This window comes from Sphaerodactylus townsendi, linkage group LG08 (genome assembly GCF_021028975.2).
Source record: "Sphaerodactylus townsendi isolate TG3544 linkage group LG08, MPM_Stown_v2.3, whole genome shotgun sequence".
In the NCBI taxonomy this organism is placed as follows: domain Eukaryota; kingdom Metazoa; phylum Chordata; class Lepidosauria; order Squamata; family Sphaerodactylidae; genus Sphaerodactylus; species Sphaerodactylus townsendi.
This window is the reverse complement of record NC_059432.1, coordinates 34,982,774-35,009,114: the sequence shown is the minus strand read 5'-3', so window position 1 is coordinate 35,009,114 and position 26,341 is coordinate 34,982,774. Positions and strand designations below refer to the sequence as shown.

Below are 26,341 nucleotides of genomic sequence, written 5' to 3'. Positions count from 1 at the left end.
GCACATATACCAAAGAGTACATTAGTACATATACCAAAGTGTAGTGATTAGCCTATTGGCCTAGGTCACAGTGGTGGCGAACCTTTGGCACTCCAGATGTTATGGACTACAATTCCCATCAGCCCCTGCCAATTGGCCATCTGGTAGGGGCTGATGGGAATTGTAGTCCATAACATCTGGAGTACCTAAGGTTCACCACCACGGGCCTAGGATCTGGGAGAGCCAGGTTTGAATCCCTTCTCTGCCATGGGAGCTTGCTGAGTGACCTTGGACCAGTCACACACTCTCAGTCTAACCTACCTCTCAGGATTGTTATGAGGTTAAAATGTAGGACCAACGAATGATGAAAGCCTCTTTGGATCTCCACTGAGGAGAAAGACAGGCTATAAATGAAGCTAGTAAAATAAAGTCATCCTGCTGCTTCAAAGCTTGGAAATTTACTTGCTTATAAGGTATCATTCATTTGGTCAGTAACATGAAACAAAATCCTTACAGTAAAGAAGGTTCTTGTCATGTTTGTGATGTTTGTGGGCACAAAGACAGATCCAGAATGGGAGAATGTTTAATCCCTGCGACAGTGTGAAGTTGAATCATAGTTTTTCTGACTCCACTGTCTACATCCTTCAGGTTCCTTGACATCTTGACAGGATGACTCTCAGCCTTTTCACAGGGTGCTGCCAAGAAGCAGACTTGGCAGTCCGATGTCACTTGGCAGCAGCTGAGAATCTCGGCCTGGCTCCAACAAGAAGCAACCTGCATGCATTTCCAGTAGTGCCAGTTTTAGCCTTGTTTGTTCCTGAAGACATAATGAGTACCTTCTACTTTGGACTGGAATGCTCACTTTGCAATAACAATGACTGTTTCTGCACGGCACAATTATACCGGGTTTCAATTGGTATCTTATAATCTGGGTCTATTTTATCCTGGTTTCTCCCTTTGCATGGCTGCCCATTTCTGTGAAGGAGTTGAGGGAAGACTGGGAGGAAATACTCCAGTTTGTTTTGCATGAGCCTGGGTCTTTTGTATTTACACTGCAAGTATAGCCATGCAGGTGAAAACATCCTGGTGCCCTGCATTCTGATTGGCTGTTGTTTTTGGGCAGCAGCAGGGGAAAATGAAGCTCCCCTTTTTCCAGTTTGGGATAGGGCCCGACGCAGGCTTCAATATGGCAAACAGAAGTAAAAAACAATGGGACACAGCATCACATCACATTGTGGACAACGAGAGACACCCCCCCCCCCCGGTGATATGCCAACTAACATTCGACCAAAAGTGCACATCTCCCTAGCTATGCTCTCCGAGCAACCAGTACATGTACAGAAAAGAAAATAGAGACATTTTGGGACTCCTGATTAACCCAGGTGGAGAAAATGTGCTTGGGGAAATGTTTTGGGAAGGGCGGGCTGCAATGGTCAGTCAGCAGATCAGCAGAGTTGAAAACTGACATGATGTCAGGTGCAGAGATCAGGAGATTGGGGGGCGGATGGGGAGACGGGGAGATCAAGTGGCTGGCTGGGGAAAATAAACTGGTTCTGCTCCTGTGGTGTTCACATAGTAGTGGGTTTACAGTGGAATGTTTGAAAAGAATCACCAAATTGGCGATTTTTAAAAATCCCGTGCTGAGGGAAATATCACAGGGCAAACCTGCTTTAGGACCAGGAATCGTATGAACATCTTGACCAAACAGGGATATTTCCCTTGCTCAACCCAGGATATTTGGCCCATGCAGAAATGACCAATTATACATAAGGGACAAGAATATGACAGCTCTTACAGAATATGAAGACTGTTTCACAACCCCTATTTCCTACATCTTCTAGGGTTGCCAACTCATGTGCTAAGGTGGGTGATCTCTCACTTCGACCTTCTGGCCTCTGCTCTGATGATTATGGGAGACTGAGAAAGAACACACTGTGCACATTGAAAACTCTTCCAGCTAAAACCTGAAAACAATGACACTGACATTCTAGGTTTTTACCAATCTCTATGATAAAACCAAGTCTCCAGATTTTAGCTGGAAGTGACATTGACACATGCATGATATCTGTTTGTCCCATGTCATGCCCCCCAAGTCTCCCATGAATTATAGTCATGCACCAGACAACCCTACGATCACAACCCCCAACATTCACAAGAAGCTGTGACAGATGGACAACCTCACTCCAGAACCTGTCTAATGATAAAAATGCAGAATATACAGGACTCTCCATAAGGCAGATTATGTCCTTATAGTGCAGGTCCATAGACTGTTCCCCCTTCCTCACCGCCATGGCAATGGAAAAAACATAGTCCGTTCATCCATTACTCCTTCTCACTTTCACCTGCTCAGTTAAGAAGTTGGGGGAGGGTCTGCCTGCTCGGTAACTCTCGCAGATCTATGGGCTCTGGAACCAATTTTGGAGCACAAGGGCAGCCACTCACCAGAGAGCCCATTGAAGCTTTTCTTCTTCCCAGGAATCATTACTCCCTTTAATGATCCCTCAGTATATATGCAGGTGCTGGGAGTCAGTGCACCCTTTTTTTGGTTTTCTGGTTTTGGTGGCAACTGGTGCCTCTTGATACTTTTGTGGCTTGCCTAACTGTACATGAAGCCATTTTCTACCTAATGAGAAATAAAAACATTTGTTTTCTCTTCCCTTTAATCGCTTTGTTTTGTCATCTCATCTCTGGTGAGATATATTTTGAAGAGTCCAGATAAAGCAGTTGTTGGCACATACCTTGCATTTTCTTAATGTCAACTGTGGGTTAATACCCTATTTGATTGATAGATTTCTCATTCACTGCCTGCCTTTACATTAAAAGAGCGAGACATTTTATAGCGGTGGGAGTGCCTGAAAGTACATTGCAGTACCCTTTAAATTATGGTATTTAACTTTTTATTAGCCATTTTAATGAATCAAATAGAATTCCAGCAACATAGTTTTTAATGCCAAGTGGTTTTCTCACATTGAAGTGCATTGACAGCAAACTAACATGCTACTGATGGAATTATTTCCAGCATAGTTCTTCTTATATGTTTAGGTCAGGGGCCTCCAACCTTGTTGAGCCTGTGGGCAATTTTGGAATTTTGAGAATAGGGAGTCGGTGCCGTGATAAAATAGCTGATATGGGATAAGGTACTGCCAGCCACAACATGGCTACTGTAATAATTGGGATGAATCACAAAATATTGGGAGGTTCCAAGCCAAATGCTCTCCTATGATGAAGCCAACCATTTCCAAAAAGGCAAGGGGTAATGCTGCCTGGGTTGGGTTCTTCTGAAGCAATTTTCTCTCCATCAAGGTAGATGAGATCAGTGGTGGGATTCAAATAATTTAACAACCCGTTGCTATGTTACATTTCATTTTGGAATACTATAAAAGCACAACTGGAGGAAGACTTAAAAAAAATTCCAAGAGCAATGGGCATCATTTAAACTGTTTTAAGAGAATAGTTTGACAGTATAGCTTTCACACGGTTAACACTTCTGAGGTTCACTCTGTCTCAACTATTGATGAAATTATGAACAAGGACTGGGACGTCTAGCCAGATGCTGAAATTTAAATTGTCAACTGAAGGCCACCCCAAATTAAACCAGGTAAACCAAATTAAACCAGGTAAAGCAAAAGGGTGGAAGGACTTTACACAGAGACGATAGTTTGGACATCAGAACGTGAAGGGACAGAAATACCTTCTAATCCCTCCCTACAGGTGTAACCATCCACATGCAACCTCCAATTCCTCTAGTACAGGGGTGTGCAATTGGCCATGCTGGCCGGGGCTGATGGGATTTGTAGCCCATGAACATATGGAGATCGCAGGTTGCAGACCTGTAGTTTACCCAACTCTGTATCACAAGCAGACAGGAGGTAGCCTTAAAACAATACCTCTAAGGGCAAATACTGCACCCCTTGGACTTCTTTAGAAATGCCTTAGATTTATCTTGTCTATGCTGCCCTGCCCAGGAGCAGCCAGAGAGGAAGAGTCAGACCCATTCTGTGGCAGGTGAGAGCAGCTGATTAGCAGAGCAGAGTAGGGAAACTGGGTGAAGAGAAACACTCTCCTCTTGCTCTATTCTGAGGTTCTATCCTGGGACACTTGCCCAACTAAAGCAACTCTGGAGGGTAAGTCAGCCCCAACCCAGCCCCAACCCCAGTGGAACAAGTCAACACAGACCATGCTTCAACTATTATGAAGTCCTGTGCACCCGCTGACACTGTTGATTTTAAATATGCTGGCATTCTAGCAAAAAAAAAAAGGGGGGGGGGGGAAAGAAAGTGATCAAATTGCCCTAGTGTATGTGAAAACTATTTTGAGTGGTCAGCAGAGCATCTGGTACAGTCTGCTACTGGAGGGAATCATCTCGAGTCTTTTGGAAAAGTGTATTTGAAAGCTGTTCTCATATCAACATTTCTTTGCCTCTTGAAATCAAATGTCACTCAACAATAAGAGAGAAGGCACATTATGCATGGAATGCTTATCTTGAGGCTCTTTGCTGTGTAGTGGGTCTATAGTGAGGTCTCCATGCATTTCTCTGTTTACATGTGAGGAGGCACCCCACTGTTTGGTTTCACAGCTTGTCTGCTGAACTCTCCTGGGTTTCTGCTTTTCCTGATTCTCTTACCTCTGTCCATCAGCTCACTCTTAAAGGCATAGATCTCATCACACCCAGTACTGAAAATTGCTTGCTTTGTTAAATCCCTTTAAATTACTATTATATTGATATTGCTGTTATTACAGTTATATTAATATTGTAGCCCCTTTCTAAAAATAATCCCCTTCCCCAAATGATAGGCGGATTCCACATGGGCCAAAAACAGTGGTGTGAACACAGTGTGAAAACAGTGTAAACCAGGGGTAGGGAACCTGCGGCTCTCCAGATGTTCAGGAACTACAATTCCCATCAGCCTCTGTCAGCATAGCCAATTGGCCATGCTAGTAGGGGCTGATGGGAATTGTAGTTCCTGAACATCTGGAGAGCCGCAGGTTCCCTACCCCTGGTAAACCCTTTTACACTGTTTTAAACTATTTTACACTGTTTTCACACCGCTGTTTTTGGCCCGTGTGGAATCCTCCAAAGAGACAAGGCAATTCCCTGGACCACACTCTGAAGAAGAGGACCATGTCCTAGAACTGATATTCTCTCCCCTCCCCTCCACACAAGCACGCATACTTCCTGTCACTGCTGCTGCAGAAGAGAGTGGCTTGGTATTTCAATATTCCTGTATTAGATCTATCATTATTTTGGTAGATCTAATATGTTACAAATGTGTGAAGTTGAAATAAAAAATTTAAAAGCCCTCCCAATCACTGGGAGGGTAGAAGTACAGTGGGAGAAGTGGGGTGGAGCCAAAAAGCCTAGCAAAGAATAACACATGACCATTTGTTTTGTCTTCCCTGCAAAGCAGGGGGAAAGGTTGCTCTTCGCTCACTCTCACAAACAGCGGAGATTATGGGATCTGCTGCGCAGTGAGTTTGAGAGTGGGAAAAGATATCTGTAACAGAAGTTCTGCTCCAAAAAGAATCTCTCCTCAGCACAGAGCAGATCACCAGTGAATGACCAGTGATAGAGACCAACAAGAGTTTCAGGGTATAAGTTTTCAAAAGTAAACGCTTTGTTAAAGGGAGCTTTGACTCTTGAAAGCTCATATCCTGAAAATAATGTTGGTTTCTAAGGTGCTACTGGACTTGAAACCAGTATTTCTGTTTTTGCCACTCAGAGGGGAAACCCCTTGTCTTCATTTCAGGAAAATAGGAGATACTTTTTGCTTGGGGTTGTGTACCAACTGAGACTGATTTTTCATCAGCTGTACATTTCACACACAATTTTATTATGGCCAAGATGCAGACATCCAATCTACATTCTGAAAAAGTGATTTTGTAAGACCATTGTGATTTCAGATCTCAGTGAGACTCATACAAGAGTACTCTGTTTCACTTTCCCCCTTAGATCATAGGTTCTTTCATTCCTCTCTTTATATCCAGTGACAGATTCTAAGGAAAATGCAAAGCAAGCGGGTTGGTATCATAACATGTCACGAAGCCTTTTTAGCATCAGAGACATCATTCTGGCTTCGTAATCCCTTCAGAGAATTCCTTCCAACAAATTTAGACAAAGGCTATCATGACGAAGGGAGAAAAGGGGGGGGGGGATCCCTATCCTCCAAACTGCTTACAATCCATGAAGATAATGTAATAAGAAAAAAGAATGACTTCTCATAACACAGAGGATTGCGTGTTCACTTCTCAGAAAATGATGCTACAAGTGCAGTGTATAAGTCACTTGTCCTTTTTCTGGAGTCCCATGCTCATGTGAAAGTTGGTTATGATACAGTGTGGTATCTCCAGACAGCTGTCCTACTGGGCACTCGCAGAAAGAATGGCTGGCATTGCTGAGCTATGTAGTCATTGCAAATGGAATGAGGCTCTTGTATTTCACACTGATTCACTTATGCAGTGCAGTTACATCGAGAGACACATCCCTCTCTCCCCTCCCTTACCAATTCCTATGCTTGACACTAGATCTGGCTAGTTAACATGTCTGGAATGAGAAAGCACCTAGCTCAGAGCTGGCGGGGCTGAGGGCGTACTTGAATTCCCAGGTTGGAAGATTATCTCATTCAGCAGAAGTTCCTCCAGAGATATATAAGCTAAACTAGATTGGCATGTCTCAGTAAAGCTGCCTTGGGGCTTGGGAGGCATATTCCCTTAAAGGAGTACTACACACCACCATCACCAACTATGATGATGCTAAGGGTAGAAGAGCTGGTAAGTGTTCATTAACGTCTGTACCCACTATTATTTTAAGATTTGCCTTGGTAACGCACATAGAATTTGTGCATAGTATTATGTGCTCCTGTAAATTTTTGTAGTATCCTATGGATTGGACCATACTCTGCTTGGAGGAGAATGGCCTATTTTGCGTTTGATTTCAGTTTTATGCTGCTCCACAAATTTCCAGGTTATGACATATGATGCAATTTGTAATGGTAAGCTTGTGTGGTGGTTTATGAGCATCCGTGATAAAATCGGGGGTTCAAATCTCAGTTCAGCTGGAATCTGCTTGGTGGCCCTAGACCAGGGGTAGGGAACCTGCGGCTCTCCAGATGTTCAGGAACTACAATTCCCATCAGCCCCTACCAGCATGGCCAATTGGCCAATTGGCCATGCTGGTAGGGGCTGATGGGAATTGTAGTTCCTGAACATCTGGAGAGCCGCAGGTTCCCTACCCCTGCCCTAGACAGTGACTCTCCCACAGTTGCAATCCCCTATGCATTATATGAGGATGACAATAGAAGCCAACCTTACAAGGTTGTTGTAAGGATCGCTGAGGTCATTAAGTGCTTTATGGACTTAAAAAGGGGCTATAAAATTTGATGTCATTACAGGAAGAAATGCCCTAGGTTTAGAACAATATATGAATAAAGTGTGGCTTTGTGTAGAAATACATCATGCTATTGTTGGTATCTGCTTTGCCTTTCAAAACTTATACTCCAAAATGTTAGTCTCTAAGGTGCTACTGACATGCTTCACTCTACTTGGTAAACTCTGCATGGCAAAAGTAAAAAGGCTTGATCCGACCCTTCTATGACTCAGGGGAAACATTTTTAATTTGATCTTTATCTTTTGACCCAGTGGCTCTTACAGGATGATGGACATCCCAATCCACAAGCCCCTGGAGACTGGGGATGAGCTTTCAGGCAGCTCAGGGAGAGAGTAGGAACAACCCACCTCCGGCTGGCTGAAAGCCCTCAATAGGGCTAAATGGAGTTACGCCATCCTTTTGGGTGGCATAAGTTCAAGGCCCTGGCTGCTGTGCCCCATGCCGGATTCTGCTCAGATCCCAGCGAAGCTCTGCAATGGAGTACACTTCTAGGTTTCGCACCACGGAACTGTGGTCACCCATATGCCAGCAAACTTGCTTTCCCCACTGGCAGGGATGCCCCTTACACCTCAGCAGCAATTTGCCCTCCCCGGGATTGGGCAGTAAGATTCAGCTGTTGTGATGTTCTATTGCACTCCAAATTATAATTTATACTTTTAAATCTTGCATATGTATTTCCAACTATGTCTACAGTGTGCAAAACATGCTAGCAATTTTGAACAGGAAAACAAAGTGTGGGGTGAGGGGTTAAATGATTTAATAGGCTTCTTTTGACCTCTAAATTTTATTGCTGTATTCTTAAAGGCAAGGGGGGGGGGATGCAAGACAGTAGTCTTCTGAACAGTTTGATTGCCAACCTAGTGAGCTTTTATTTATTTATGTTGCTGTCAACTCATAGCTGACTTACAGAAACCCTATAGGGTTTTCAAGGAAAGAGATGTTCACAGGTGGTTTGCATTGCCTTCTCCTGTGTAGCAACTCTGGACTTCACTGGTAGTATTCTGTTCAGGTTATCACCCAGACTGACCCAGCTTAGAAACCTACAGCCAACTTATTGGTTGGTCAGTCAAAACAACACATGATATTCAACTGCTGCTATTGCTCTCTGACCTCCATTGCTCCCTTTGGACTGCCAGGTCACAATGAAGCAAAGTGTCAGCAGACACTACAATTGGCAGAATTCCCCTGTCAAAAGATGTATGAGGTTTTAAACGGACAACTTTCCCTTTCTGCACAGAAGCTGGGCTGCAAACATTCTGAGCACTTTGTTCCCTGAACATTTGGAATTTTCGTCAACAACATTCTTTGTCTTCAAAGAGGTCCAACCAGCTGTCTGTCTCAAATCCCTGTTCATCCATGTTGTCACCATTTCACCTCCATTCCAACATATTCCCTCCCTCCCTATTGTTCATGAGTTTTCTCCCTGTGTACATTTGTCTGCGGACAAGGCTGTCCTTGGAATTCTGAAATCTCAGGTGCCCTGTTTCTTTCAACAGGTGACAGGCAAGAAGGTAGATGGGAGAGGAACTGGAGACTTTCTCCTAGAGGATTTCAAAAATGGAGAGTATGAAGCTGCTGTGAGGTTAGAGAAACAGGAGGATTTGAAGACACTTACAGATCACTCCTTCACACGGCGCAATCTGACCTACAAAGAAGAAAAAGAGCTAGAAGCACAGGTAAAAATAATCAAAAAAGCATTTCCTGGATTTCCTCTTTTGCTTCCATAGCTCTAAAGAATTCCTGTTAGTCCTTCGCTAAGATGACACCCTGATAGCAAGAACTTATCCTTCAGATAAAAATGTGAACAATTAGTTATTTATTTTTTAAAAATATTTCTACTCTGCCTTTCCTTTTGCGTCTATGCAGCTCTGATAGAGATGCTATGGAAACCAGAGGAAAAAAATCCTTTTGCTTATGGGTTCAGTTATGTGATATTACCAAGCTGATTCTAAGGCTCTCAATACACATTAATTATAACTAGAGTGCTATGAACTGGAAGAAATTAGAGGAGACTGGCAACAACTTTGGGGCATCATCTCATTTTCTTTTCCTTCCCTTAACATCCCCCTAGCCTCTCCCCTTTTCCTGCTTCTTTCTCTCTTTCCCACCCACCAGCCACTTCAGCTTTCCTTCCTTCCCTCCCCCTTGCAACCTCTACCCAGCAAAAACTATGATCCACTTGCTTGGTGGGAAAGCCACCAGGTCTGGTCGGTGCACTTTCCCCCTGTATCCCCTTCCCTGTTCTATTTCCTCTTTTCTTCCTCCTGGTAACCTCCCTAAACCTCACCTTTGTCTGCTTCCTTCTTTTCTTCCCATCCATCAGGCAATCTGCTTTTTATCTGACCACTGTCTTGTGCCTTAATTATTATTTACTTTATTTATGCCCCACCTTACTCCACAATGAGGGCCCAAAGCAGCTTACATAATTGTCTTCTGCTTCATTTTGTCCTCACAATTAGCAATTTATTTTTAAACATATTTCTATCCTGCCTTTCCCTGGGAAATAGGGTAGTGTGAGAATATGAGTGTGGCCCAAGATCTCTCACCAGACTTCCATATTGGAGGGAGGAAAGCTGGGTCTCTTGGCGCCTAGTTTGAAAATGTAACCACTGCATCACAGTTCCTTTTGTGGGGTGGCTGCTGTTGGAACAGTAGTGAGCAGCTGGGTCTGGGTGAGTCATGTAAGTCAGGGGTTAGCAAGTTGCTTAGAAATTGCTGCTGGGCTTGACTGTGATAAGCCCTACCTCAGAGGCAAAAACAGACTTGGAAAAGGCCCTTCCCCTTGCCTTTCACCAGGACTTGAAGGCTGGCAATACAGTTCTGGTTATTTAACAAGCCCCATAATGGTCATTGAAAGAGCAGTTCTTAACTTTACAGGGACTACTTCTTCTTCTTTTTTAGATTTCAGATTTATGTGCAAACCGGGGGCTTTTTTCAAGCTTGTAAGAAAGATCTGTTCATGGCTCCAGACTCTGAGTGAAAGTGTCCACCAATGTGACCATGTTGAGCATTAGATATATTTATGGGCTGTAGCTTACTCAGTAATGAACATAGTTTGCATACATGATGTCCCAGATTTAATCCTAGAGTATTTCCAGTAAAGAGATCTCAAGTTGCAGGATGAGAAAGAAGTCCTTTTGAGAGTTTGGCGGATGGCTGTTAGACATGGTTCAAAATTCGAGACTAATGGGTTCATGGGTCAAAAATGGACTATGACATTTTGGTGTCTGAAGCAACCCCCCTACCCCTGCCCAAAGTGATACTTTCTAGTTTATAACAAATATTTTAAAAATGCTGTTTAATAATTTGCTGTTTTAGTGGTACCAAACTGTTAGATCTCTGAATTGGTAATTGCTGGCCATACCATTGATCTGACTTAGTATCAAGCAGCTATTTATATCTTCCTAATGAGAAATTTACAGTAAAACCCTATGCTGAGTTACTCCAACATAAGCCCACTAAAACTCTGCATAAGGCTGAACTGTTAATTGGCTGACTGTGTGAGAATACCCAAACTGTGCTTCGCTTGTGAACCACTTATTTCAATAGCGTTTAGAAGTGGTTATTATCCCAGGGTAACCCCCCTACCCTGAATGCCTTCCTGTCAGTCTGGTGTGGCTTTGTGCCAAGCAGTCAGCTTCTCTAGTCTCATCATAGTAATTGACAAGGCCAGCCCCTCCCTGTTCTGGATTTCACGCTTACCATTGCTCACATACCCATCTCATGCCTTTTGCTCATCCTCCAGTCATGGGATGCTGGGAAGATTGTATAGACAAGTCACTCCTTATTTTTCAAGCTCAACATGCCTTACCAAAACCAGTCCTCCTAAAATGCTAGCCCTCCAGTTCCTCTACGTTCTGTTCATAAACACATCTCTATGCTCTCTATACGCTTTCTCCTACAGGAGTGTGTGGTATGCTTATTTGTTGACCACAATGTACTAATATGATACTACACAAAATCACAGCCTTGTGCAGTGAACAACAGAACTGGGTATAAATATGCAGTAATAAGCACACCATAAACTCTCAAAAGATGGAGAACAGCCTTGCTAAAGCTGTCCAAGCTCCATGTATTCTAGCATCCCTTCTCCACAGTGATCAGCCAGGAGTCCCACAAAAACTTACAAACAAACCCCTCCCTAATAATGGCCAATCGAAACACCCTTCCCTAACAGTGGCCAATCAAAGATATCTCACCTCTACTCATGGAAGATCTGTTTTTATCCTCCATGGCTGATAGCCATTGATAGGAACAATTATTATAAAGCCCATGTTGTTGTATCAGTACTAGAATCAGACTCATAAGGCTGTACTGGTGCAGCTGCATCATTGATGCAACTATCCTGGCAATGTCAGAATTTCCATAGTATCTGTGAGCAAAGTCTTTACATGGGTAAAGGCAGAGCAAAGGCAAAGGAAGGACTAGACACAGGAAGGCTCATATGTTCCATCTGATTATCTTTCATCCCATCTAGGATGCAAGTATTCTACAGACCCAACCATCACTAGCTATAATGGATGGACAACATAGCAGGGTAGACCTACCCTCTGATCCCATCCTTGAGATTCCCTTATAACTTTATTAGAACAAGCCAAATTCTGTGCCACTTATGTGGGATCTGTGGAATCACATAAATCTAGGAATCTTCCACAGTGGATCACACCGGTGGTCTGTCTAGTCCAGGCTGATATAAATTCTCCACAAGTCTTAGTGTAGAAATGTTTCTAAGTGAAAATGCTGGAAATGGAACATGAGACCGTATGCCTGTAAAGCATGTACATGGCAATTAAACTATGATCTCTCACCAATAATTACATTTTGTAATGTAATCATCGTAATTTCTCTTTCCACTACCCAATATATTTCTTGTGGTGGATGAAAATAACAATAATATCTACAGAAGTAAGAGTATACAAGCCTTTGCCTAAAAACATACGTGAAAATGGAGAGAACATTAATAAGATTTACTTTCACATACTTTAATTTTGCAGTAACAGATTATCTGGGGCTTGAAAATTAGCATTTTACAGCTTTAGCTTGGATGGATTATTCAAACGACTTACAACACAGTGCTACATCTATTGACAGATCCAAATTCTACATCCAAGTTCTACATTTCTTAAAAATCTTTCCCCTTTAATGAGGTGTACCAAAGGTATAACTTGAAACCACTTCATTTGAGAGTCACTTAAAAATAGATGGAGAGTATCTGCCAGTGCAATAATCATTCAGCTTTTGGGGACAGATTCTCTCACTTACACTTACACTCATGAGCATCTGGTTCTCTGAACAAGCCTGCTAAAATCAGTCAGGCAGCCACACTGTTTGACAAATGTGATTTTAATACTGCCTGATGATTATCCCTAAAGAGTTCTAACTACGGTGAATCTTAACGAGTGGTTTACAATATGTGATTCCTTAATCATTTGTTGGCCTCACAGTTTAAGGACCAGTGGCGTGTATCTACTTTTTACAGGGATCAGATTGTTTCATTCAGCATATCCAGTTTTCATAAAGCCATGGCAGAATCATAGACTTATGCTGTCATAGGGACAAGATGAAATTATGAGGGCTTCTCTCGTATCATACATTGCAGAGTCAACCTATACATTGCACCTCCCATGTGAATCAGAAGTCCACAATAATGGTGATCACTGGTGGGGATGGGGGTGTGTGTGCGCATTAATTTGAGAGGGAGTGTAGATGAATATGGAGTTCTGGGATAGTAAAGTTCAAACCCCACTTTTCTATGGAAGTGTGCTGTGTGCTGTACAAAAGGGTCTGTTCCTGCAATCATGGTAAATATTCCTCACAGAAAACAGGCAGTTTGTCATTCATTGAATCCTGACATTTTGAAAGAAATAAGTGGCATTGCATGGCCGAAAATTCTGTTCCACCTGCCACAGAGAACAAAACACCTCATAACTAATACATTCTTCTTCATACTTCAGCTATTTCTCTCTAGCCTAGCCTGTCAGCACCATTGGAATTCTGGCACAAGATACAAAATGGCAGCTGCAGGAGATGGAACCAATCACATGATGGCTGTCACAGAAGGCGGAGCCAGTCACAAAATGTCAGGGAATGGGGTCATGCATAACTCTAATAATAATTCTTCAACATTTCAGGCAGAGGCTCGATTTAACATAATCCCTTTTAAAATTAACATATTGTTTAAAATATTTTCTTGCATATGAACATCTCATTTTCAGTCATACAGTGAAGATTCTTGGGCTATGGTGACAGCTGCTGTCCAAGCAACTTTTAAAAGATATGTGCAGCCAATCAGATCTCCAATAGCCAATAAGAAGCCCACTGGACAAAAGCCCCACCTGGCGCTGCCTACTTTCTAAAAACACTTAGTGGGAGCAAGATATCAGCAGGTGCCATGAGACAGTGGACCCCTGCTGTACTCTGTGGAAATGAACAAGTTATATTTATTTATTTCTGCAATGTTTCCACTTACTCCCATGTTTTACAAAATTGTTTAAAAATTATCTTAGAACACAAACAAACCCAGCAGCAAAAACAGTGCTTGTTGAGCAGACTAAAAGACAAAGGGATATGAGAAATATGTATGTATGTATGTACGTACGTACATACGTACGTACATACGTACGTGGAAGCTGCAGCATCCAATGAATTGTCTATTGTTGAAACTTGTGAACGATGTGCTGCTTGAGAAGAATGCTTCCTCTGTGTTGTTAAACAAAATCTATACCCTGCCTTCATGCCCTCTTAAGGAACCAAGGCAGCTAACAAATTAAAACATACATAAGAAACGTGCCTAATTGGCAAGAGGACTCTGTGGGAGTAGGCAATCTTTGAGATCTGTGCAATGAAGCTGATGTTACCTGACCCCATTTGCTCTAGTTCCTGGACAGTCAGATGTTTGCTATTTTCAATCAGCTAAAGAAGAAGAAACTAGAAGAGCGACCAAAACTTGAAAACTTAGAAGATCTTGAAAAAATTATCCAACTGAAGAAAAGGAAAAAATACAAGAAAGTCAAAGTGCCTGTTTTAAAGGAGCCTGAACAAGAGGTTATAGTAAGTCTGTAACCAAATACCTTACTGCTATTTTTATGGCATTAATCCCTCCCCCCGTTTTTTAAAAAAACCTTCTGGTCTAACACATATTTCTGTTTTCCAACAGACAGGTCCTGTGAACATTCCTATGTTTTTAAAGGCTTCCTTGGAAAATAAGATGCCAGTAATTGAAAAATATTTATCAGACAAAGGAGATCCAGATGCATGTGATGAGGTACAATGTTAATTCCTTTCTATGTCACCTAAAACATATCTATATCTGTTTTAATGATAGTTCAGCTGCCACAGCAGTCCCCAAAGCATCCTGGGAACTGAAGCTTGGTGAAAGTATTAAAAATGAGAGATCTTTTGTGGTCCCCTAAAAAAACAACAGTTCCCATGATTCTCTGGAAAATGGAATGAGCAATCAACCAGTTTAAATCTAGACATACTGGTTTCTTAGAAATTATATATGAAGATTGGTAATTAAATTAAACTTCCAACTTCTTTTCAGTTTTGCAGCAGATTTCTCCTGTGCTTTTTCACAGCTTTAAAATACCCTAAACTAAGTATAGCTTTAATCAGTTCTTTAAAAGATGTTTAGGAGTATATTAAATGTAATCATGTTTGTTTATTGTCGTGTTTCCACAAACAATAGTAGAAATGGTTCAAATCCAGCAGTGAGTGACCAGAAGGGAAAATTCAGCACAATTCTCCTTGCACAAGCAACAACACAATGGCTGTAGCAACATATAACACTTCAGTATAATTTTAAATTGAATAAAAATGTGCATATGGAAGGATGGAATGTACATCAGATGGTTTACATTATTTAATTTGCTTTTGAAATTATAGCAGAAGAAATACCTTGAATATTTCATGCACATGGGAAATGTAGTGGGGATACAGTCACTTTCCCTTACAGTAACGGACAGCAAGGAGTAATTTTAGTGCCTTCACTTGAGCAAGGACTGTTATATACCCAGAAATTTTTCATGTGATTCAACCCACTCTCTAGGAATTCATACTTGAGGTTGTGGTCCTCAAATGAAGGCTTCCTCTTTCCAAAAATTCCTCATAAATTGGCATGTCAAAGAGAAGGCTGGGCTGGAACATCTTCCAGTTCTGACCTGATGCTTTTCTGTGTACTAGAAGAGCATTCATGTGAGCCTTCACACACAATCAGAGATACAATATATTCGTGAGATAGAAATGTAGGTTTCCCTTGATAAGTGGTGTTGACAACAGTAATTGCCCACATACGCAGGATGTTTTCTGCAAAATCTGGAGCATAATCGTACTGAAATTAATCCTGTTGAGTCCAACTGGAGATCCCAAAGCACATATCACATTGTATTTCAGCCAGTGGCATTCAAAAATGCTTTCATCTGGCTAGATCATGCTCTTGAGTGTTCTCATTCTGAAGTGTTAATACTGCCCTAACATTAATGTTGGGAGGGAAAGCACAATGGTATAGCCCAATCTCATCAGATCTCAGAAGCTTAACAGGGTTGGTACTTGGAAGGGAGATCACCAAGGAAGACTCTGCAGAGGAAGGTAATGACAAACCACCTCTGCTTAATCACTTGCCTCGGAAACCCTTGCTGAGGTTGTCATAAGTTGGTTACAATTTGACAAGCACGTTCATAAATATAACATTACAGTCGGCTTAAGAAGATTAAGATTTACTTAATTTTACTATGATCATCATAGAACAGTGATAACATAATCAAGAGTCAACAACACATAAAAGGAACTATGCACATACTGTAAAAATCGTAAACTCACAATAAACTAAAGTCCAGGTTACATGCATAGTTAAAGATTTAACCACGGGCTTCCTTATAAAACAAGCTGAAAGCCTGAAATACACAATTCGACCAATGTAAGGGTGATTACTTTAACAAACTAATGAAATATTCAGGAGTCTGAGAACATTTAATTAAGCGTGTCAAATTGCAGACATTGCTCGTGCTCCTTAAAAAGTGCCACAATTGGTATCTCTTATCTGGCAGCAGGGCATGACTTTGAAAAGGAGTAGATTTTAGGGCCTGAAGCATCACTGCTTGAAAACAAGAAGGCACAAGGTATGTGCACTTGGGGCTCTGCAGGCGCTAAGAGCGCTGGGTGCTTGGGATTCTGTGGTCCAAATCTCCCCTCAGTCATAAACTCAGCAGCAGGCCTGAGCCCAGGAAGATTGACAATGCTACCCTATGACAAGTTATGCCAGTCTAAGTCCACTGATTTCAGTGGCCTTGAGCTGGAGAAACATTGTATAGGTTTGCACTATTATTCTGTTAGCTGCAGCCACCCCTCACCCTTCATAACCATATAAAGATAATAGGAGCGTTTATGAAGTACTGGAATTACATGACACTGTAGATAGCAGCATAAGTGGAATGCTCTGTCTGGAGGAGTTTATCATATACATGTAGATGAGAAGGGAAAGGAGGGCAAGACTGAGGCAAGAGGTGACAAGAGGTGAACATAAGCAAATGTCATTCGTAGGCTTTGTTTCAGTGGGGATGAAAACTCAGCGCCTAATTGTGTGAGTGGGAGAAGGGCTATGAATATTCCAAATGCATGAGATAAATGCCAAGTGCTGCTTCTTTCCTCAAATCCAGAGTCTCTTTTTGACACATTTTATATTTGACGTACACTGTCTTTGTAAAAAGGAAAGTAAACCATTTATCTTTCTTCCAATTCCTAGTACATGCGCACTGCATTACATCGAGCGTGCTCAGAAGGACACCTGGCAGTGGTGGAAAAGTTAGTAGAAGCTGGAGCCAAACTTGAATTCCAAGATATGGTATGTACATTTTGTGTGTGCCTGTGTCAGATCCACAGAGATATACACAACACATTCTTAGGGTCAGCTCACACATACATGCACAGTATTTCCCGTAACAGTGACTCAAGATTTGCATGCACCAATGCATGCATCTCAAATTGCATGCGTCAATGCATGCATCTCAAATTGATCACTCCAAATGGAATTTCCATGGGCCACTCAAATGCCAGACTTTTGATGGAGAGAGCTCACACCTTTGGCTGAGAATCCTCAGGTTTGCATAAGCAGTTGCTGAGCTCAACTGATTGCATGCACCTGTGTGAAAGTCCCAGCCTTCTAGCATTGTGTGTTCTGAAGTTGAAAAGCATCCTTGTGACAGTGGCATATCTACCTAGGGACAAAGGGTACCCCCTTGTCCCTGGGCACCACTCTTCTGGACACTTGGGGGGCGCAAAATCGGCCCCCACGTGACTAGGAAGTCCTGCTGCCTTGTCGTTTTCACGTGCCTCAACCCCATCAGAGGCAATCCTCCCATTGGGCAAAGTGGGCAGCTGCCCAGGGTGCCACCTTGTGGTGGGCGACAAAATTGCAGGTTCGTTTGTGGGGGATTTTGTATTTTCAGTGTTTTTTCTGTTTTGGGTCTGCAGGGGGTGCAGATTTTAGGCTAGCAGCCCCAAAATTTCAGGGGTTTTTTGGAGATTTTCCTGATGATATGACCTGGGTTTGGTGAGGTTTGGTTTAGGGCAGTGGTGGCGAACCTATGGCACGGGTGCCAGAGGTGGCACTCAGAGCCCTCTCTGTGGGCACATGCAAACAAAGTCTCCCCCCCCCACACACACACATCTAGGCTGGCCTGGGCAGTTGGGCTCAATTATTAGCATTAAACCTAAGACCTAGTTTTGGGGAAGCAGTGTAGGTAACCCTGTTAAGTGCTGCTAAGCCCCTCTGATTTTCATTCAAAGAACTAAAGCACTATCCTTTACTTGGCAGTAAGCTCGGTTGCTGGCAATGAGGCGTGCTTCTGAGTAAACCCTCCTAGGGTCGTGATTCACCCGTTGGAAGAGTTGTGCGGTTGTTTCAAAGCAAAGCCACCCACTACCACCAAGCTTACTCCTGAGTAATGCACGCCTCGGAGCCAACCGTTTTTTCTAAACTAAAACCTCAGTATTTAGATTAAATTGGCGTGTTGGCACTTTGCGATAAATAAGTGGGTTTTGGGTTGCAATTTGGGCACTCGATCTCGAGAAGGTTTGCCATCACTGGTTTAGGGTGTCCAAAGTTATGGACTCCCAAAAGGAGTGCCCCCATCCCCCATTGTTTCCAATGGGAGCTAATAGGAGATGGGGGCTACATCTTTGAGGGTCCATAACTTTGGACCCCCTGAACAAAACTTCACCAAACCTGAGTGGTATCATCAGTAGGGTCCCACGAAGAAACTCTGAAATTTTCGTGCTGCTATCTTAATAATTGCACCCCTGACAACAGGCACCCACTAAATTTCCCCAGATTCTCTTTTTAAATCCACTCCCTTCCTGCCAATGCTTGTTTTCTTTCTTTTTTTATTCTCTCAATGCCTAATAAAGGTTATTATTATTATTATTAAATCCACCTCCTTCAGCATGGATTTAAAGGGAGAATCTGAGGTCCCCAGTTTTAACATTGAAAGGGATGCTGTTTCAGGGTGGGGGAGAATCCACCCCAAAATAGCATCACTTTAAATGTTGTTTAAACTGGGGACCCCAGATTCTCCCTTTAAGGTGAATTTAAAAGGAGAATCTAGGCTCCCTAGTTTAAACACCATTGAAAATGATGCTGTTTGGGAGTGGATTCCAGCATCACTTGTTTAAACTAGGGAGCCCAGATTCTCCTTTTAAAGGGAGAATCTGGGGTCCCCAGTTTAAATAACATTGAAATTGGTGCTGTTTCCCCCAATTGGGGGGGATTGGAATAAAATGTTTTCATAGCAGTAATAAAACATTTTGAAAGCATTTTGAAAATGTTTTCCAAAAATTATTTCTGCTGTGTGGCATGGCCCATTGCTGTGTTTGTGAGTTGGGGGATGTACTGTAATGTCATGGTGACTTGGAAATGACCTGGTGGAAAAATCGTTGTTTGGTCACAGTGGGGAAGGGTGGCCGCCCATGGTGCGGGGCATCAAACTCAGGTTTTGCTCAGGGTTCCAGTTTGCCTAGGTATGCCTCTGAACTCCATCCATGTGTCACCGACATGGGCGGGGTCAGGGCGCTCGAAGACCGCAAGGCAGCAGGAAGTCCTGCTGCCTCATTGTCTCCGAGAACCCATGTGTCAGTGACACATGGACGGGTTGAGGTGCGTGAAAACGATGAGGCAGCAGGACTTTCTGCTGCCTCGAAGTGCCCTCAGGGGGAATGGGGGGAGTTGGGCACCCTAGACCTTGCCCATGTTCATGGTGACATGGGCAGGGTCAAGGGCACCTGGCAGCAGTGGGGGGGTGGAGCCTGGAGGCGGGGCGGGGGAGAGAACCTGGGGGGCAAAATTGTCTCCGGGCGCCATTTACCCCTAGTACGCCTCTGCACAGAGATCAGTTCTCCTGGAGAAAAGGCTGCTTTTGAGGGAGGACTCTATGGCATTATATCCCACTGAAGTCCTTCCCCTGCCCAAACTCTGCCCTTCCAAAGCTTCTTCTCCCCCAACTTTCCATGAATTTCCCATCCCTGTTTGCTCAAGTAGACAAGATGGTCTTCTTGGTAACAGAACTGTTGCACATACATTGCTTGGACACCATTTAATCTCCACTAACTGAATCCTTTTCCTTGGGCACAGCTTGAATCAACAGCTATTCACTGGGCATGTCGTGGTGGAAATGTGGAAGTTCTGAAGTACTTGCTGAACAAAGGAATAAACAGAAATGCTAGAGACAAGGTAACTTTCATATTACCACAGCATTTGATGTGGAATTTTTCTCCCAGTGCTTTGGTAGCTATTTGTATGTGATTCTGCTTTAGGATAAAGCTTGTTATCGTGTTGGAACCAACTACCCTGCATCCCTTGATGATGTTTCCTTCCTTTCCCCTAGCTGCTCAGCACACCTTTGCATGTGGCAGTGAGGACAGGCCAGTATGATTGTGGAGAACACCTCATCGCCTGTGAAGCAGATCTCAATGCCAAAGACAGAGTAAGTGTGTGATTGTTTCAGGCCTCTGGACAGGCTGCGTGCAGCAAATCCAAGGAAACCTTCGTCATTTCTCATGAAGTAGCTCTCCCTTTCTCTTAACACTAGCCCTATAAAACAACATTTACATGTGATTGAGGAACATTGAGAGCTATATGGGAAAGTGCAGACAGAAAAACCCTGTTAAAAAAAAAAGTCTAACAGGGTGTTGAACTCTACGCCCTTGACTTCAAGAAGGAGAAGGGGTCCTGGTGTTGTGTAGTGGTTAAAAGTAGGTAGACTGTAATATGGAGAACCGGGTTTGATTCCCCTCTCCTCCACATGAATGGCAGACTCTTATCTGGTGAACCAGATTTGTTTCCATGCTCTTACACACAAAGCCTGCTGGGTGACCTTTGGCAAGTCACAGTTCTTCAGAACTCTCTCAGCCCCACCTGCCTCACAAGGTATCTGTTTCTGCTGCCTCGAGAGAAGAAGAGAAAAGAGTTTGTAAGCTGCCTTGAGTCTCCTTACAGGAGTCTCCAAACTCTTCTTCTGCTTTTGATCCCTGAAAAGATTATGCTGCGTACTGGTAGGCCCACTGTGAAAAAAGCCATGTGGCATGGGATGAAGGAGAATGCAGTATGGAGAAGAATTAAGCAAGATTGCTTGTCATGATCCTTGTACTAAGAGAAGATGCTGGGTGAAGGTTCAACAGAAAAGGGGAAACACATTCATAATGGTGGGGCATTCAAAAATGATACAGGTGCCAGGAAGTATGTTTAATTGGTTTTATGAAGAATGTGTATTTTTATATTGTTTTTGTATAGTAAGCCACCATGAGCCTGACAAGAAAGGGTGGGTTAGAAATCCAATTTTTTTTAAAGGTATGCAAAGAGAAGCCTTCACCTGGTGCAGGCTGTCCTGATCTTGTAAGATCATGGAAGCAGAGCGGGGCTGGTGATGTTAGTAATTGGATGGGAGACCTCCAAGGAAGTCCAGGGCTGCTGCACAGAGAAAGACAATAGCAAACCACCTCTGTTTGTCTCTTACCTTGAAAACTTGATGTAAGTCAGCTGCAGCTTGATGGAACAGTCCACCACCAAACTTAAAAAAGTTCAGTGAGGTTGCTCAGAGTGATTGCCATAGAATCATCACCTTCTATTGCAGATGATGAGAACCCAAAGAACACCCTTTCCTAGAAACTCAGGCCCCGTTTGCACACGCAGAATAATGCACTTTCAATCTTTCACAATTGTTTGCAAATGGATTTTGCTATATCGCACACTAAAATCGAGCTACAAAGTGGATTGAAAGTGCATCATTCTGCATGTGCGGAAAGGGCCATAGGCTGTGCACTGGTGTATTGAAATATCCCCAAAGTGAAATGCCTGTTGGGCTGATGTCATTTTGGGTGATCTTGTGAAAGTTAAGCAAGCGTCTCTCCTCTGGCTTAAGGAATTGACAGGAAGATGCCTGTCAATTGGTATTTCAAGAAACTCCTTATGTACACAGACCATTTACAAGCCCACAGGGCCAAGGAGTAGAGGAAATAGGCCATCGATTTATGAACCTTGCCCTCCTCTTTGTTATCTTTTTACTAGCCACAAGAAATTGGGTCAGTGGTTATGAGATTTTATCACGCCTTCTAACATCACACTCAATTGCAGGTCAAACAAAAGGCTGTACCCCCTACTTTATTGCTAGTTAAACGACAGCTCCCTCTCCAAGGCAACCTTGGTAGTGCTTAGAGACCAAGACTACTCTTGAAATAGAGAATGCTAACCAAGAGAATGGGAATAGCTCTGTATGCTCTTGCCACCCACTCAAGGCAATTGAGTCAGAACTGTGGCACTTGAGTGGATGATGCCCCGCAAACAGATCCTGTTCATTCCTTCTGCTGTGTTCTAGGAAGGAGATACTCCAATGCACGATGCAGTGAGGCTGAATCGCTATAAAATGATTAGACTCCTGATTATGTATGGAGCCAACCTAAATGTGAAGAATACTGTAAGTAGCTCATCTATCTTTTATATTACACTGTTGCAGAAAAATATGTTGGTAGAAAGTATATAGATTCTGTGGAGCTCACCACTCCAGGACAAGTATCCATTGGCTCAAGGAACTGTCACTCCCCTGGACTGGGTTGGGAAAGGAGGATTGGCTGAACCCAGAGTTTGTCCTCCCTTGGGGCAGCATTTAAAGGGTGTGACCAAGAGCAGCCAAGGAAGAAGAGCTAGACCCATTCCAAGCCAGTTGGAAATAGGTAGATGGCAGAGTAGAGTGGGGAAATTGGGTGGAATGGATCCTCTTCTCTCGCTCTATTCTGAGGCTCTGTCCCGGGGCACTTGCCAAACTGAAAGCAACCCTGGAGTTGGACAGTGAGACAGCCCTAAACCCAGACCCAGGGGCAGAGTGAGAGGGAACAGCGCTTGGGGCACGCATGTGCCCCAGGCCCTGCCATGCTCCGGAACACCCCAGAATGCCCACACCACGCCCACACACCGGCACCCGCCCTGGGCATCCCACACCACGTCCCGCTGGTGCTACGCCACTGCTCAGACCTGATGGCAGAACTGATGCTCATTTAATGTTTTAAAAGTACATTTCATCTTTTAAAAGGATCTGAACATTCAGCAAAATGTTACATGCTGCAGAGAAGAAAAGGAAGACTATTTAAAATAATGTGTTTTACTTAGTATTCTCCTTCCTTTCCATTTTATGTTACCTCTAGTGGACCCAATCTGGCAATCACAAATTACAGCTAATTTTGATCTGGAAAGAGTTCCTGGCCCTTGCACAGGCTACTATGCATAGTACAGACATGCTATTATGGTTTCTCTCCTGACCATAAACTTTGTGCAACTCATTCATATGAGGAAAAATGGTTGGGGCAGGTTTAGAACCCCTTAAGCTACATGTCAAGCTGCATGAAACCCAGCAAAGCAACTTTCCTGCACTGGAATCAGTCCTAAATTGAATTGCAAGGAATGCAAGAGAACTTACTTGTGACTTATAAACATGATTGATTTCATTGAGTTTCAGAACCAAAATAGACTAGATATAAAAGTAAAAAACAGCTGAAAAATCTCATTTGGATTGGGAGATGTAAACCTGCTGTTTCCCCTAATGGGGTAAATAACAGCTTCAAACTGAGAAAATAGAAGGAAGTTAAAGACACCTCCTCACTCAAACCACAGCCAAACGCAAATCAATGAAAGACCTCTTGTTTAGTTTGACTAATTTTACTAAGTTTTGCTGCATTGTGTCCTGCATATTTTGCTACCATGCTGACTTCCTGATTTTGACCATGTGTGCTAGGAAACGTGATTGTGAAGGTGAGTGTCCTACAGGAATGGATAGAGGTAGGCAGGTGCCCAGGGAAAAGACAGAAACTGATTAAATCTATCAACACTCATGAAAGTTTTTGCCCGACATATAGTTCCAATTGCTTCTCACCATCATCCTAGAAAGGTAGCCAACACTTAGAAACATGGTAGACCAAACAGAAACGTTGTAAGTTAAACTACTGGTTGGGATGATTACATTTCATTTCCTTATGTTCCCCATTCAGGAAGGGAAAACTCCCATGGATCTTGTTCTTCAATGGCAAAATGGCACCAAAGAAATCTTCAACAGCCTGAAGGAGAACTCATACAAGAGCTCCCCTATAGACACATTCTGAACTCTTTAAGATTCAAAAATCAAGGAGATTGACAGCAACCTTGTCAATGGCACAATTACCATCAGGAAGGACCAGCAACAGTACAAAGGATGCCACCTTCAGGGAACGCAACAACCGTTTATTTTGCTGGATTGTGTAAAGCTGCCTTTGTTAAGAGTCAGAAGGAACAAACAAGAAGCGAGGACAAAATGGTTTTCAATGACGCAGCTTGAACATTCGAGTTCTGCTGATTTCAAGTTGCTTTATTTATTTATTCCTATTTATATTTTGTATTCCATTCCTTTCTCTCTCCCCCTCCCTTTTCTTGGCTAGTGCTCCATTGGCAGTTATTCTTTGTTGATCTTTTCAGTAAGTCAAGTTGGCACCACCGTTAGCAAGAGAGCTTGAGTTACTGATGTGCTAATCAGAATCAGCCAGTGTTAAGCTGGGTTTTTTAAAATAAAAGACAACAGCAGTTCAGAGTATATTAGTAGCTTCCCTTTAAGCACTCTTTTAATTTGAAGGTGTTTGGAACCATCACCGGGTTTCTGCTGATTTGCTGGTGTAAACTATAAGAAACTGAGGCTGGAGAAACAGCAGGAAGGCAGAGAATGTTAACTCCAATTAAGGAGAACTGATGAGGGAAATGGTTCTCTCTTTTGGCCCTTACTTCTCTTGAAATTTAACAAAAGAGAAGAACCACTTCCCTCATTAGTTCTCCTTAATTGGAGTTGGCATTCTCCGCCTTCCTGCTGTTTCTCCAGCCTCAGCTTCTTATAGTTTACACAGTAAACTCACCTTCTTTCAATCAGATGTCACAGAGCTGTTTGCATTACAAATTTCAATGAAAGAATGTTTGTGTAGGTAAGAGGAGGGCAGGGCAAAAAAGACGCACAAGGAAGTACACTGTTGTCAAATACTGAGAAGTGGAAGAAATGGCAATGTATATTTGTACGGCTTTTCATGCACATTTTTGTAGTAAATTTTAAGATTTCAAACATCAGTCTTTCTCCTCTTCATTTGCTTCAAGATATTGCACAAAATGGAGAGATGGGGGTTTGATCAAGCCTTTGTCATGAAAGAAAACTGCTTCCAAATGGCTTTGATAGTGCCAGTTTTGAAAGATACAAACTGGTCACCTGTTAGGCTGAAAAAATTCAGTCACATTTCCGACTCAGAGAGCCACATCCCAAACCAGCCTTGTAGCTCCCCAAAGGGATCGCCAGCCATGTTCCCAGTTATGTGACTGTCCACAAAAAGCTACCAAATATAAACTGTGCTTTATTTTTTAAAATCATAAATCACACATGTAACTCATTAGTAAAATTCACAGGTGAAAGTTAATGGCAGACAGGAACAAAACACAAAAATCAACATCCAGGGATTCAAAGAGCAATGGCAGTTACACCCTTCTTAGCCAATTCATGGGTGCAGTTGCCAACCTCCAGTTGGCAGCTGGCGATCTCCCACAATTGCAATTGATCTCCAGGTGATAGAAATCAATTCACTTGCAGAAAGTGACCATGTTGGCAGGCGGATTCTATGGCATTACACCCCAGACCCTGCCCTCCTCAAGATACATCCTCCAAATCTCCAGATAGTTCCCAACCCGGAGCTCGAAACCCTATTAGTGGGTTTCATGGGATTTAGAAGAGTGTGACTGTGCAGGATTTTACTGTAAGTTTACTTGGGGGGTAAAAGCCATTTGGTTCTGCAAGTCCAAGAGATTTGGACCATCTGTGGCCATAAATGGCCAAGCTGAAGTCACTTAGCAGCAACATGACCATTCATGGTATGGTGGTTTCAAGATTACAACCTACAAACAAGATTTTCTCATCTTACTACTAACAGCCGCTATAGGTCTTTGCGGAACAGCATACATACAACACAAGACCCTCCTTATGATGGATAATTACATTCTGCTTCGCACAAAAATTTCATTAGATGAGGCTACGACAAAGTATGGCGTGCTGACAAAGTACAGTGGGGGTAATGTAAACAAGAGAGTTGTTCCCCTCCTTGTTCTTTTCCATTCACTACAAGGCTGGTGCTGCACTTTTCTCCTGAACTGTATTTACTTCTCTCAGCTGAGGAAAAAGAAATACGGTCTCCTACTCAACCATTTTCTGCATAAACTCAAAATCATTTCTTTTTATATCTGTTTGGAGGTGACTCCTATGCTATCACTTCTAGTTAGACCTCCAGTTTAATAGCAGAAAATAATAGGTCCTGAAGTCTCCCTGCCCCCAATTTTTCATGACAAGAGGAAAGAGCCAATTGCTATGTGCAGGTAAGTACCAAAAATGCCTTAAAGGTAGGTAACCGGGGATCAAGAAAGTCAACAGAAGAGACATTCTGTGGCAG

At 42.8% G+C, this 26,341-nt stretch overlaps 1 protein-coding gene across 1 annotated transcript; it reads left to right on the top strand.

Annotated features, from left to right (window-relative positions):
• The first annotated feature begins 6,555 nt into the window (after positions 1 to 6,555).
• ANKRD1 (ankyrin repeat domain 1) lies at positions 6,556 to 24,975 on the top strand. The gene is made up of 9 exons (XM_048504851.1): positions 6,556 to 6,747; positions 8,860 to 9,039; positions 14,276 to 14,413; positions 14,520 to 14,627; positions 17,103 to 17,201; positions 19,986 to 20,084; positions 20,239 to 20,337; positions 22,225 to 22,323; positions 23,888 to 24,975. The coding sequence occupies exons 1-9, from the start codon at positions 6,721 to 6,723 to the stop codon at positions 23,996 to 23,998; spliced, it is 960 nt and encodes a 319-aa protein (XP_048360808.1). The 5' UTR covers positions 6,556 to 6,720; the 3' UTR covers positions 23,999 to 24,975.
• Positions 24,976 to 26,341: the final 1,366 nt, after the last annotated feature.